At 39.7% G+C, this 15,443-nt stretch overlaps 1 protein-coding gene and 1 pseudogene across 1 annotated transcript; one reads left to right on the forward strand and one right to left on the reverse strand.

The window, feature by feature from the left end:
* The first annotated feature begins 268 nt into the window (after positions 1-268).
* Positions 269-1,789, forward strand: LOC113351977 (annotated as a pseudogene).
* A 6,840-nt stretch (positions 1,790-8,629) lies between these two features.
* LOC113353964 lies at positions 8,630-10,444 on the reverse strand. The gene is made up of 7 exons (XM_026597430.1): positions 10,305-10,444; positions 10,128-10,214; positions 9,845-10,039; positions 9,581-9,733; positions 9,407-9,460; positions 9,163-9,309; positions 8,630-9,071 (listed from the first exon to the last, which is right to left on the reverse strand). The coding sequence occupies exons 1-7, from the start codon at positions 10,434-10,436 to the stop codon at positions 8,694-8,696; spliced, it is 1,146 nt and encodes a 381-aa protein (XP_026453215.1). The 5' UTR covers positions 10,437-10,444; the 3' UTR covers positions 8,630-8,693.
* Between the last annotated feature and the right edge of the window lie 4,999 nt (positions 10,445-15,443).

A 15,443-nucleotide genomic window follows, 5' to 3' on the forward strand; every position in this document is an offset into this window, starting at 1 on the left:
ATACCCGCGAACTAATGTGTTAAGGACAGCTTGTTGAACCTGTGATTCTGCCCTCATCAATTTGTTCGTGGTAGAGTTGTTTGATACGGTTCTTTATATTTATTGTTTGATACATCTGACGTTTCTTATATTGTTGCAAGACTCCAACAGTGATGACTGAGCATACTGTGTTAATTAGATGGCGTGTCTGATTGATTTGAGCATACGGTGTCAAATATGAAAAAACGGAAGGAGTGTCGCCTCATTCACCCCTAAACAAAGAAGCAAAATGAGGCACCTCGTGCAAGCACCGCTGCAAGTTGAAATTCCTTGGCTTTTCTCTGTTCTAAGAAAGGGTCAAGCTGGTTTTTGTCAATAAGAGTGAGTCAGTGACTACGAAGGTTAGAGGTTCTCTAAGCAAACAAGTCAGAATTAGTGGCGTTTACCTTAATTACTATCTCATCACCACTCTAGCAATGCATCTCTCCAATTTAAGTTACCATCTGGAAGTTATTTATCTTGCTTCTTGAAGTGGGTTTTACTGATTTTTGCAGAAGATCTGCATGTATATTTTTTTTTCGTTGCTTCTTCAACTTCGAATTCAAATGTCATTTTCGTTCATTACTCGGTTTCATTATTCATTAAGATTGAGCAAGTGGTGAATCTCTCACCCACAAATCCATATCAAATTAAGTGGAATTCTTTTCATTATGTTATCCCAAGATAAACTATCCCTTTGAAAAACCATATCTTCAAAACCCAAAGAAAAAAAAAACGACACAGACTTTCTCCCCTTCGTTCCATTCTTCAAACCATCAAACACCAGATAGAGATACAAACATTACCCTGGGTTTCAAATTTCAATACAATGCTCAGACTCTCGTCGCTGAAACACTTATTCATGTTATCAATGGCATTAAATAGAAGCTTTATTGTTAAGTAGACTGCTTGACGAAAAAGGTAGTTTAAGATTCAAGCTACAAGAAGATAAAAAATCCAAAAAAAAAATTAACAAAAAAAGGAGGAAATCATATTGTCTTGTTCGGGATACTGGAGACAACACATCTCCTGCTGCACTGGCTGGGGATATTGAAGTGAAGGAGGTGATGCAACCAGATTCTGCAATCCTTAATCTTGATTATGGTGATCAAATTATGTATGAGCAGTTCTAGAAAATAAGTAGAAGAGAAAGCTACAATTGTTATACCTGCATGGCAATCATGGATTTATTTGTCTTGGTTCCTGGAGCCAGAGTTTGCAGGCGAGGTCCGAAGGCTACACAAACTGGTCGGCAATGCCAATACAGATAACCGACACATTTTCGTAGGGACTGGATCCAGCCATCTCTATATGGCTTCCCTTTATGCTCTTGCGCCTATTGATACATCGAAACAACCAATCACTGTGGTCTCGGCTGCTTCATTCTACTCCTCATATCCTCTTATGACAGATTTTCTGAAGTCAGGATTGTATAAATGGGGAGGTGATGCTTATACGTTCAACGGAGAGGAACCTTGTATAAACGGAGAGGTGATGCTTATACTTCCCCAAACAACTCTGATGATTTCACCCGAAAACCGGTCGTTAACGGAATTGGTGGTATGTTGGTTCATGATCTCGCATACTATTGGCCACAGTATACTCCGGTAACAGCCAGTTAGACCATGAGCTAATGTTGTTGACCGTTTCCAAAAGCACTGGACATGCAGGGACACGTATTGGGTGGGCATTGGTGAAGGAAAAATACATCGCTCAATGTCAGCAAACGAGTAAAGGCAGAAAACTTTTACCAATGTCAGCAAATGAGTAAACGCAGAACAAGAGGGCTTTTGCTTGGGTCAGCTTAAAAGGGCTTGTAAACACCCATAAATTATCATAGGATAATGTGGAGACTAATCTCAATGCACAATACCATTCTCTGGAATACTTTGACTTTCTATTGGAGGATTCCCTCCTTTTATATGTAAAGCCTAAGTGCCATACACGTGTACTCCACTATCTTTCTTGGTAAGTCCGTACACATGTACTATTACAGCTGGGATTATCTAGGCACCCACTGGTTATCTTTCTTGGGGCAGCCCGCCTCTGGGGAAGTTTACTCGTATTGCAACCCCGTCCACGGCGATCTCGGCTTCACCAATAGTGACCCCGGCAATTGTTAATGGCAATAACGGGTCACACTCGGGGTTCCCTATCATTGTCTTCGGGTTTGGTCAAATTCCCATGTTTACATTACCCCCTGACTGTGTTGGCCAGGCTTACAGACTTGGCAATCAGTCATAGCTTGTATTCGGAACGTGTCTTCTGGTTGTCTCTTCGGCATGCCTTCTCGTTTACTTGAAGCTCCTGTTGGTCATGATTTAGGATCTTATTCTCTCGGAGCATCTTCTTCTTGACTTTATTGTTGATAGCTTCGGATATACATCAGCCGAAGCCCCCATGTACGAGCTCTTGATCTGGTCGCTTGGTTTGAAGTCGCTTCGGGTTATCATTTTGTGATGTGCTTCCATTTAGATGATGACTTCGGTTTTACTCGTTATATTCCTTATGCTTTCTACTTAGCATCAGCCCCCAGATTGGCGTCTCATCATGTAGAATTCGTGTGATCCGAAGTGATGTCGTTGACGTTGGCCCCCTCATCTCATCATTGAGTAAGTTGTATTGATGCCGGTGAAAGTGAGGATGGTTGTCGAAGTTGGAGACGTTATTAAGACATTCACATAAGAACAATAATAAACTGGGTAGCTTTGTGTTTTCTTCCAATCCGATGCAGTCTTGTATGCGAGAGTTGTAAGCCCCGATCAGACAACAGAGGAAGTGGTTTTTCACTTGGTTTGTTCCTCTTATTTCTCCCCCCTCTCTTTTTCTTTCGGACTCAGTAACTTGTCTCATGCGATCAATTGACCCTCCAAAATACCACGGCTTTATCAATCAAAGACTTGTTGTGTTTTAGTCCCTTATCAATCAAAGATGTTGTACCTTTCTCGGCTGTTGTTCATGCTTCCGGTGGTATTTGACCGTTTTGATGGCAACATGCTGTTGGAGAAAATGAGTTTTAATTAAAAAGATTTTATGGTCTTGGTATGGTTTGATCTAATGACCTAAGGGTCTAAGGATACTCACTCATTTTTGGGTGAATGAAGTGGAACCTTTAGTCCCACATTGTGGAAAACTAAAGAGGAGCTCCACTATATAATCATACACTTATGTATGAATTGTAAAACGTGGGTGGAGCGGGTGGGCAAAAATACATATTTTGACCCATGCGATATACGCGTATACCATGCACCAAGTCCCTTTCCTATTCGGATTTACTTTTTGGAGAATTTTTTCTTTAGGAATTTAATTCCAAAATTATTTTTTAAGAGTTTTATTTGTGGGAAATTCCTTTTACGAGTTTTACTTGTTTTTGAAGAAAACAAAAAAAACCTAACTTGATTTGCAAGTATCTCATCCTATAAATATGACTTGAAATTCTGTTTTTTAAAAACACACAAGCAGCGACTATCTCTAGGTCTACTTTTCTTCTTCTTCTTCTTATATTTTGTGCGGCGTTTTGCTTCCATCCCTGTTGCTGAGTTCAAGAGTGGGTAACTTGCGTTGTGCTAACTCAAGTTATATCGGGCAGTCTTATCCTGGACACATCTTCGCACGTTGGGGTTTAGCATTACTTCAGAGTATACCTGCGAACTAATGTGTTAAGGACAGCTTGTTGAACCTGTGATTCTGCCCTCATCAATTTGTTCGTGGTAGAGTTGTTTGATACTGTTCTTTATATTATTGTTTGATACATCTGACGTTTCTTCAATTGTTGCAAGATTCCAACACATGCATGCTGTGGCATGTTTGTATGGTTTAATAGTGACGAGGGGCGCGCTGTGGAGGCTGGCTTCTGTCGTTCTTTTTCTTTGTTCTATTGGTATCATTAGAGATACTCCCATCCCTTTTCTGTTAAGTAAGAATGATCCGGTTCCTATCAACCGAAGCCCCCATTCTTACTTCTTCTTTCTTGTTATCTTTGGGATAGTTACATTATCTGCCTCCTATTTGCTTGAACCCCGATATCTTCTCAAAATGATGTAGTATAGCTTACATGATCCACTCTTATATCATATCAGTTCTCTTCCCCCCTCTATTCCTTTATTTCGGATTTTAGCTGTTATCATTAGAGTTCAGTTTTCATGATTTGTTTGGATTTCGTATGATGGGTATATGCCGGTTTCCTTGTGCTGCTAGATATGGTCTTCAAAGTGTAATCGTGTTGATGCTGGTTTTGTCCCCTTTTTAATGAGCTGGTGATGATCTCGTAAAGGTGATTCTGGATACTTCCTTGGCTTGTTCTTTATCGTTTACTTCCTTGTTTCCTCCTTTATGTCCTTCCCCCTCTTTTCTTTTCGGGTTCAATGACTTGTTACTTATTCGTGTTAGATTCGAAACATACTCTTTTGATCGTGATACATCCATTAGCTTGCATTCTCTGATTGCTGGTACCTTGCTTTATTTGCAAGGATCTTGCATATTGACTGTGGGTTGTTAGTCTTCGTGAAGAGGGGAAATCTGTGTGGCATTATCTCAGGATGAGTGCCAACTAGTTTGAACATTCTTCACTTCTTGTCATCGTTTTTAGGCTTCCTATGCGTCCCGCGGCCCCGGCTTGCAATTACTCTTTCTTATAGTTGTTGTAGTTGAGTCCCCTATAGTTCTGTGACTTGTGAACTTCGTATTGCTCTTTCGGAGATTTTATACCTTCTTCGGCTGTCTGCATTTGTTGTGTCGTCTTTATTGAAAGTATCGTCTTTATTCGATGTCAATCTCATGATTTCTTGAACCCGTATTGCTCCCGGGATTTTGTACCTTCCTCGGTTGAGATCACTTGGGCTTTATTCTGTGTTGGATTTCGAGAATACTGTGATCATTTGTGACGCATTCGTTTGCTTGCATTTTTGATTCCTCGGTTGTTCTCCGATCTCACCGTGTTTTTTTTGTATTGTATCTGTTTCCTTATTGACTTGGCGGTAGCAGTCTCTTCGGATGACAGTGGGAAGATGAGTTAATGGTAGACGCAGATTTTGATGACGATGGTCATCGTTACTACCTTTGAAGATGGGAGCCGGGGGTAGTAGCTATTGTCTGATAGTTATTGGGAACGCAGATGTTGTCTGATGTTTGTATGAGCCAAATTCTGGCTTATATTGTTGGATTCAAGTCCATTTTTTTTCGAATTTGGCCTCAAGGCTTACACCCCTTCTAAACCCAAGTCATATCCGATGTTTTATGAACTTTTGTAGACTAGTTCACATCTTTTGTATGAGCTTGGTCTCGGTGTATGTTATCGGATTTAAATCCTCAATAGCTGCTCACATCTTTTGCATGAGCTTGGTGTATGTTATCGGATTCAAATCCTCAATAGCTGCTCATATCTTTTGTATGAGCTTGGTCTTGGTGTATGTTATCGGATTTAAATCCTCAAAAGTGTAAAAAGATTATGCGTCTTTACGACGATTCAGCGTACCCTTGAAAGGAGTAAGAGGAAGAGATTGATACAGCTGTGTATCATTATTTGTTTTTGTATTAGAGGCTTACCCAAATCTGGTGTATCAAGTTGACTCTTCTCGTCCCATAAGAGTTGGATTTGCCATTAGTTCTCAATGACTAAGTGTTAAGGTTGTGTATGGACGTGTCTGTTTCTCAAGCCGTCTTTGCATCCATCTCGAGACATTTGGTTCTTGTCAACTGGAATGTCCGAAGTCACTTGTCTTGATGTTTACAATAGGGCCTCTTATTCGTTGGTCGTTGAATAAGAGTGAACTTCTTAACTTGTATCCGAGATACCAAGTTTTGCGTGTTGGGTCCATTATTTGTGTTGATGCTTGTAAGGAAAGATGGAGAACCCGAGTAAGCTACTACTACCGTTCATATTGGTGTCATCGGGCTTGTCTTTCACGGACTCCCTGTTCATCATTTCCATCATCTTTTTTCCGTTTCAAGCTTCCATGTTGGTGCAACTAAGTAAGGGTGGAAATTTTGCAGATAGCGGATAATTTGACTGACACTTCATCCACTCATGGCCAGACAGCAACACACGTTGACAAAGGAGTTTCTTTTGTTTATTCCAAGTGCCCCAGGCACGAAATGAGATGGCTGCAACCAGTATTGGTTATGGCAGTAATGGGTTTATCTTGGCAGCGACGAGACAAGGGTTTTCGGTACTGGATTTGATTGAGACTCGTTTATGCAGTGGCCTAGGTTTGAGATGGGTTTCGAGTTTCGTTCTTACATTCAATGGCAAGGAGTTGGTATCGCTGCCATGGTTGCTTTGTTTGAGCTCGAGTAGATAGTTGAGCCGTTGATACAGGAAGAGAATATGAAGATACTGTTTGCTAGATTGGTTGGAGTTGAACTGTTGAGGTGCTGTGACAAGGAAGAAATATTGCAGGCAGCGACGTCGATGCAGTTTGAGGGTTTGGTTAGGAAGTTGAAAGTGGCTGTGGTCTATTGAGACGGTGGTGGTTAGATTGAAGACGTGAATGAGAATAAATCGGAACTACTAATTTGATTGTATTTGCAGCAAAGCACGTTGGTGGTTGTTGGTACATATTTTGGGGGTATTGTATGACGACAACCAACAGCAGTTCTTCATGGATTTCTGATTATTTTTATTTTTTTTGTGAAGGGAAATGATTGCGGTTGATGTAGGTGTTTATGTTGGCTGGATTCGAGGAGAAGAATGGGTTAGAGCAGTGTAAAAGAAACACAGGACTGTTGCTGCCATGTCCACATCTGTTCATCATTTCCATCCTCTTTTCTTTTACAACTTCAAATTTTGCAGATAGTGGATCTGAGTACGAACAGCCATGGAACCCCAAGTAGTTGGTGCACCGGAAACAAAGGGCGTCTTCGGGTTTAATGTTGATGATGCCTTCTATTGACTAGGGCAGTTGATAGTGGGAAGTAGTGGTGACTTCGGATGACGATGGTGCTATTTAGTTGGAGCCAGTTTTGTGGTGTCATCGGTATGTTGTCACCCGGGGTTGCTATCACATTGAAGATATTGAGCAAGATGATTTTGCTGGCAATGGTCATATTAATTTTTCCTTTTTCGTTTCTTCAACACTAGTTATGCCTTTGGAGCTTCATTGCATGTGGAAATTGCTCCTCATCCCCTTTTCGGTTCTTCTCTACTCAACCAGAGTCGAATGTCTTATATCAGTAGTGGCGTCCTCGGATGGCAGTGGAATGGTGCTTTCGGGTGGAGTGGATACGGAGGTGAAGATAGATTAAGCTATTTAGTTCCGGGCTCGGGTTGGTGAGGTCTTCAGGTAAGAATAGAGGATCTTGCTCAATGTTACGGTGGAGGGACATGAAAGGTTGGTGAGGTCTTCAGGTAAGAATAGAGGATCTTGCTCAATGTTACGGTGGAGGGACATGAAATTGTTGCCGATGGTGCTATTCGACAAGTATCATTACTTCTCTATCAACTGTTGCCGATCTGGTATTGACAAAGGGAATCAACAAGCAAAGAAATTTCTGGTGGTGTTTCGGTGTAAGCAGAGATTGAGAAGATGGTGGTGATGGGCTTTTAGATTTTGGAGAAATTAGGGTTCATATTGATGTTGAAGGTTTTTTGCTGAGAAGATTGTGACGGTGATCTTGAGTAAGGTATTACATAGAGGGGTTTTTAATCTGAGTGAGTATTGGAGATTGTAATACATGATTGATTGATTAGGGTTTGGTGTAAAGAGATTTTGCGATCCGTTACTAGAATGAGGAGTATTGAAGACGGTGGTGGAGATCTAGCAGTGTCCGATAGAGTGGACGAGGTGGAGATAACTTGTGTTGTTTTTGCGGACGAGATATTTTCCGGGGTAGTGATGGGTCTGATACTGGTATTGAAGATTAGTCGCCAGTGAAGTCGCCCAATGTAAACACCCATAGGGTAACGTGAAGACTAATCCCAATATACAATACCATTCTCTGGAATACTCGGACTTTTTCTGGGAGGATTCCCTCCTTTTATATGCAAAGCCTGACATGTAAGTGCCGTACACGTGTACTCCACTATCTTTCTTAGTAAGTCTCCTAATATTAGCGGTATACATGTACTATTATAGCTGGGATTATCTAGGCACCCACTGGTTATTTTTTTGGGGCAGCCCGCCTCTGGGGAAGCTTACTCGTATTGCAACCCCGTCCACGGCGACCTCGGCTTCACCAATAGTGACCCCGGCATTGGTAATGGCAATAACAGGTCACGCTCGGGGTTCCTTATCATTGTGTTCGGGTTTGGTCAAATTCCCATGTTTACATGGCTAAACTTGTTATAACTGACCAGTTGGATTTCCTGGTGACGCCTTTTGATTTTCATCTTCCAACTGTTTCTATAAGTTCAGAAACTTCACAGCCAGTAACTACAGAACTACAGTCATATTACAATTTATATACTAATTTCTCACCAACTCGCATATTTTGGGTAATTCATTTTTGCAAACAAACAAAGCAAATGGAGTTGATCCAGAGCAAAAATGCGCTAGGAAAGACCATAATATTCCAAGCTCATCAGATGAGCCAAGATATATAAATGCTCTAATCGTTTAACACGGAATACAAGCTTCGTTATTTAAATTATCAAAATATATAATTCTAAGGGATATGATTAGGAAATGGAAACCAGTAAAGCACGACATAGGAACTTCTCATTTGATGCGCCATATACATCACTGACAGATAGCGCTTAGACCAGGACCTCCAAAGTGAAAACTAAAACCATTCCCACCTCTTTCGTCAATTTTCACATCATAGCAATTAGGATTCGTCTGATACCATGTACCATGCTGGGGTTCTTGCATTTTATTACTTGCATCAACTATTTGAACACGATAAAAATAACTTGATACTCCGGAACCCCCTTCTGAAGCCAAATGGCCGCTCCCCATTTGAGTACTGGTATGCACCCCATTAGCGCGCGTGTTTAAGATTTGTCCACCGAGTTCTATTCTTGTTGCCTTTTCTGACAATTCCTTGAACAAAGAGGCTGGCCAGTATCCAACTTCAACACCTTGTACCAGCACCCACCAATTTCCAGTAGATTGCTCCTGCATAAACGTTCCATATATATTGATGGATCTTGGACCAGAATTAAACATGATAGACAAAAACAACATCAATTATTGCTAGGATTATTACCCTAAACACAAGGAAGGTAGTGTCATATTGGGCGCCATTGAAGACAGATATTGGGTTGATGCTGGAACCGAGGGTGACAGCCGTGGATGTTTGCACAAACCCTGGGCAAAGGTTATTGTAGCAGCCTGTGCTCTGGAAGCCGTCCACCTAGAAAATTAAAAGGTTATATTTTTCTTCAATCCAAATGACCTATTAAGAAGTTTGGCAGCGGCAATAGTAATGTGTCATAATATGACAGACTTACTGTCCAGTATAAAAAGAACCTGGGTTCGTCATCACCGTTCAACACTTTGTTGACCTAATTAAAGACGGCCAAGGTACGAATAAGGGTGAGTCACTAAAAATAATTGTGTCAAAATAGTAGGTACGAAATTAAATCATATGTCGAAGAACAGCTTTTTTGTGGATCATAGCTTACTTGCCATCCTGCTACAATGACTTCTTTATAGTCGCTTGATGCAATCATAATCTGGGATGCACTAATTTCCCCTGGTTCAGTCACTGGTTTCCATACGTTAATAACTGCTTGTACTCCTTGAAAGTTATCGTCTGCCAGGCGAATTACTGCATACTGTAAATATTGATCGCAGAGCACAAAATAAGAAAATGATTTTCCAATTAATATGCATGGTATATGATTTTCCAATTAATGATTTTTTTTTGTGGTATATCAATTATATACCTCATTATTGCTATTTGCATCATTAGACTGTTGGGATTGATTAGGAGCAAGTGTCCGCTTTGGGTGGTAAATTTTTCCAAACCTTCGTATTGGGACAGATCCTTCAGGGCACGTTCCATACTTATGCCAAGAGTGTGCGGGCTTAAATTTTTCCAAGTTAGATTGCATTCCTTCTGGGAATGACCCTGGTCTCATCTGCTCCATGACAATAAAATCCCCATTTCTTAGCATGAGTTTATATACATTAATATTAGTACTGTATAAATAAATATTAATATCAGACCTGTATTGTCTGATTGACCAACAATTCATTGTCGAAAGCAGGTTGCTTGAATATGTTGTAGCAGTCGATGATTTCATCATTATCGCCCTACAATAAAAATAAAAACAAAAATGTTAGAACACAAACATATTAAGTATAAATCAATTAACCAAGGTAATTAAGTCATTCAAATTAAACCTTGATAGTTTTGATCACTGCTTTGTTGGTTGTATCCGAAATCTTTCTTCCTTGTACTAATTCATGAATCAATATTCCAAAAACGAGTATTGTCAACACCAAACTTCGTGTTATGTCAATCAATTTTGCCATTATGCGGAATTTGATTATAACCCCGGATGATAATGAAGACTGATGAGATAGGGGTAGAGTACATATAGATGTGATTTTTAGGTTTTAATAAAATCTCTAAAATTACCAAGGGCGAAAAAGATAAGTTTCTTTTATGTATATATATATATATATATGCAGAATCTATAAAAATAATACTGGGGGTTTCATTATTAATATATATTTATTCTGCAGAGCATAATCTATGCATGTATTGAGATTTTCTTACGTAAATTACCCATCCATCAAGTAATAAACTTATTGCTGTTTCTTCTTTTATTTTTTATTTATTAGAGGAAGATTTACCCTAAATATATATGTGAAAGATCCGATAATATATTTCTTTTTATTTCTTTATGTAACAAAGAAAAATTGCAAAACAGTCATACTATTAAGACCTGATTTACAAAGTAGTTATACTGTTACAAACTATTAACAAAATGATCATACTTCCGTTAAATAGAGAGTTAAGTGGTGACTCACAGTTAAATATGATAATGAAATTACCTACATATACTTCCATACATAACTTCAAATTCTACTTTCATTATAGTTTTTTGACGGTGGTGGTGCTATTTGTAAGTGGTGTGCCACCGCTTACATATCGTTACATCGCATTCAGGTTCGTTGGAACGCATTCAGGATAGTTAGAACGCATTCAGGATCGTTACACCGCATTCAGCCAAAGGGTTCATCGCTTCCCCTCTGGGGTTTAGTGAAGATTCTTAAGCTTCCACCATCACCACCAACACCCCTTCATCACCACCACATCAACCAATTTATTAAATAAAAAGGGTATTTTGGAGGAGGGAACTATGGAAAAAGTTAACACCGTTTTATTCAAAAATGTTAAATCGGATGGAAGTGTGACAAAATATGGTCGTTTTGTGAACGAATTACAAAAAGTATGACCATTCTGTAATTGGTCCTAAACTTATTGCTGTTTCTTCTTTTATTTTTTATTTATTAGAGGAAGATTTACCCTAAATATATATGTGAAAGATCCAATAATATACTTCTTTTTATTTTTTCATGTAACAGAGGAAAATTTACCCTGAGTATATATATTTCTTCATTTAATAGAAAGATCCGAGAATACTGTAGAATATATATTAAAGTAAATACTAAATACATATAGTACTTCAGATTTTATTACCAAGTATATTATTCATTCAAAATTAAATTTATTGACTTTTCTTTTGGTAAGAAAGTTTAGTATTCGTTTTATTTGGTACGAAGATCAAAGGCCATGATTTTGCTCGTGATTTTTCTTAAATTAGAGAGATTAAGAAAAGTAATAAAAGATAAGGCGTAAAGATATCAATGATTTTTACCGCTTTGGGTGGTAAATTTTTTTGGCATTAAAATTTTTCAAAACTCCTACTTGAACCGCTTAAAAAAAACCTCTCAAACCCGCCTAACTCATATGTCTTTAGCTGGTGGGGCCCTAAAGTGGGCCTTGTTAGTTCCAAGAGAGACATGGTCTATTATCATCTGTACATGGTTTTTATGTGATTTCTTTTATTCGACTCATCTAGAACTACTGGAAAAAAAAATTGCTTACTTGAAAGAGCAGTGTTATCCCGCACGCACGACCTTGCGGGAAGCTATCCCGCTGAAGCGGTTTCTTTACCGTTAGATCATGCTAAAACCCAGATCTAACAGCCTTGAACCCATGGTGGGTCCTATCCTGAAAGTAGTGGGTCCTGAAAGTGATGAGTCCTTTTCTGAATATGAATCTAACCGTTAATTTGATCATCCAACAATAAAAATGCCGCTTTTACGGGAAGCCATCCCGCAAAGTCGTGTGGGATAGCATTTGTCTATTTTGAAATACTTCTTAAAAAATAAAGTATCTCTTGGAATTTGCATCCTATAAACACTTCTAATTTTATTTTTTTTCAAAATTACTTTACAAGAGTGTGATGCTTTGTGCGGCGGATGCAGGTCCAACAATGTCTCTACTTTAAAGCTTATTAATGCAAAAACAAAAACAAACAAACAAACAAGGACAATTTACTAAAATCGACCTTTTTTTTTCTTTTTGTGGTTTACAAAACTAGGCCATTTTTTTGTGGTTTACAAAATTAGACCAATTTTTTTATTTCTTAAACTAAACCGGTGTTGATCAAAAATGTTGGATGGAAAGTTAGTCCAGTTAAATGAACCTCAAAAGACCTAATTAGGTTTAGTTTGGTATTGCTGCAGCTTTTGTAAAAGCACTTTTCTTTTGTACACTTAAATATTCTACACCAAAATGGGCTAAGTTAGGCCTACCAAACTCCTCCTAATAGCTAAATATGGTTCGTTGGACTTAATATGCTCATCTAGTTAACCAAGTATGGCTAACAAAGCCTTACAAACACTCCATGTGAAAAACCCATGTGCAAGAACCCCCAAACTAGAGTAAGAAATCAGCCCACAATGCCATCAGCAACAATGGTGTCAGCATGCCACGCCACCTGATCGGGCCAATCCGCAACTGCCACGTCAACAAGCTGCCACATCAGCATGCCACGTCACCCTATCAGATCAGCCCACACCTGCCACGCCAGCAAGTTGCCACATCAGCATATATGCCACGCCAGCAAGTTTCCACGTCAGCGTAATCGTTACGTCAACAATTTTAGTCGATCATGAGATGACACGTCAGCGTAAATGAGCCAATCGGAGGGTGCCACGTCACCCAGACTGCACAGTCAGCGAGCTCGGTGAGCGTGCTGTTTTCAGGAGCTTATTCCTCTATGAATCTCCCACACGAATTGATCGAGGAGGATGAAAATCCAATTATTGGTTTCAGCGGCGAAGTTACAAAAACGATTGGAAAAGTAATGATACCTATAACAGTGGCTGACAAGTCCTTTTTGGTCACTTTCTTGTTGCTGGATTGCCGAGCACCCTACAATGCGATCATAGGACGAGACTGGCTGCATGAGATCGGTGTAGTCACATCCTCATATCATCAATGCCTGAAGTTTATTACCCCTGAAGGAGTCGTGAAAGTTAGAAGCAACCAGATGGCCGCCCACAAGTGTCACGAGAATGCAATAAATGAGTACAAGAAGTCAGAAGTTAGCGGGAACCAGATCATGCGAGTCGAGCAGAAATAGCAATTACAGAATCCTCTCCCTCCAGAATCATATATGGGAGAGGACGCATATGAACCCCCAACAGTTGAGAAACTGATCGAAGTCCAGAGTGGAGATGAGGAGCACAAAACAACGTTCGTAGGGGCACATCTTCCTGCACATGAATGTGATGGTTTGATTACATTGCTAAGGGCAAATGCCGACGTTTTCGCAAGGAGTTTCGCTGAGATGCCTGGGATAGATCCGAATGTAGCCTGCCACAGGCTAAATATCGATGAGATGTTCCATCCAGTTCGTTAGAAAATCAGGAATATGGCGCAAAGCAAAAAAGATGGAGTCCTGCAGAAGTCGAAAAGCTATTGGAAGCAGGCTTTATTCGGCCAATGCAGTATCCTTGCTGGCTATCAAATGTCATACCCGTTCCAAGAAGAATGGTAAAATTCGTGTTTGTATCGATTTTTATGATTTGAATAAAGAATGTCCGAGTGATCCATACCCGCTGCCACGAATAAGAGATTTGGTGGACGCAACCTCAGGGTATGGGAGACTGTCATTCATGGACGGTTTTTTAGGGTATAACCAAATACCTTTGTTCGAGGAAGATCAAGAGCATACTGTGTTCGTGACTGACAGAGGAGTTTATTCTATACTATAATTCCGTTCGGGCTAAAGAACGCAAGGGCAACCTACCAGCATTTGGTAGACCATATGTTCAATGATATGATTGGGAAGTGATAGACGCATTTATGTGTCTAATTTGTCCTCAATGTTTCGTATTGTTGGTACTCGTTTTCGTCCTTATTATGGTGTTTTGTGTATTTTTAGGTATTTTTGGAAAATAAATATTGTTGGAAAAGTCGGCTCGAAAAATCACTCGGAACACCCTCGGAGGACACTTGCTATACGGAGCCCAGATTTGGTTAAGGGGCACCTCAATTACTAAGGGGCACTCCAAAAAAGGCAGTTGTTATTCGCACCCTATAGCTGGTTAGGGGGACACCATCTTCTTCGTTTGAAAATTAAATTTGGCGGGAAAAAGAAGCACTGAAACTGGATGAAGTTTCGATCGAAATTTGAAGCAGTTCTGGGTAGACTAAAGGGATGAAACTTAATGGGTAGTTGTGATATGTCCTAACAAAGCTGGTATGGGTGTTTGTTTCGACCCATTTTGGATGGAATTTCCGTGGTGAAGAAAACAGGGAGTACGTGGCCGGAAAACTCCATCACGGGATTACAACAAATTGAAACATGTACTGCTCGTGTTTGGATGGAGTTTGGACTCTGCAGAGGCGTGTAGAAGGAAAATAAGGAAGGTTGGACAGCTGCAGATGCTTGGATGAAGAAAAAAACATCTGGAGAATATTTTTTATTTACTGCCGAATAATAGAGAATTTGTGGTATTTAACTCGAGATTCGAGGGGGCTGTTGAGTATAAATAGGCTGCTGGGATATCATAGAATGAGGACGGAGAGATTCGGAGAAGTTTAGAGCACCACAGAGTCAAAAAAATTGAATTTGCAGAGAGACCACCTGCTGCTGCTGCTGCCATTGAAGAACACTGAAGAAAACGAAGAACAGACTTGCCACAACCGTCGTTTTTAAACAGTGTCAGCGACTCATACTGTGGGTTGCAGATCAGAGACAGATTTAAAAAACGCAACAGTACAGTAACAGCTCTTTGTAACAGCTTTTGCAACAGTTATAAGCATTGCAAACCCGATTTTTGTTATAATTCTCCCTTATTCATCATTTGTAACCCTTTGAGCATAAATGAAATCAACTTTTGAGAGGGTTTCCAACATAATGAGCGACTAATTCTCTCGTAACCAAGGCAATGGATGAAGCTATTCACACATGAACAATGGGTAACTATTTCATTTTCTCTAGTATTTAATTATAA

This window comes from Papaver somniferum, chromosome 2, assembly GCF_003573695.1.
Source record: "Papaver somniferum cultivar HN1 chromosome 2, ASM357369v1, whole genome shotgun sequence".
In the NCBI taxonomy this organism is placed as follows: Eukaryota; Viridiplantae; Streptophyta; class Magnoliopsida; order Ranunculales; family Papaveraceae; genus Papaver; species Papaver somniferum.

What these genes read in the sequence shown, in the direction of transcription:
- LOC113353964 (XM_026597430.1), bottom strand. Translation starts at nt 10,436, where the DNA reads ATGGCAAAATTGATTGACATAACACGAAGTTTGGTGTTGACAATACTC. An exon ending in GGTTCTTTTTATACTGGACA is followed by an intron (nt 9,310 to 9,406) that starts GTAAGTCTGTCA and finishes TTAATTTTCTAG; the next exon opens with GTGGACGGCTTCCAGAGCAC. An exon ending in CTACCTTCCTTGTGTTTAGG is followed by an intron (nt 9,072 to 9,162) that starts GTAATAATCCTA and finishes ACGTTTATGCAG; the next exon opens with GAGCAATCTACTGGAAATTG.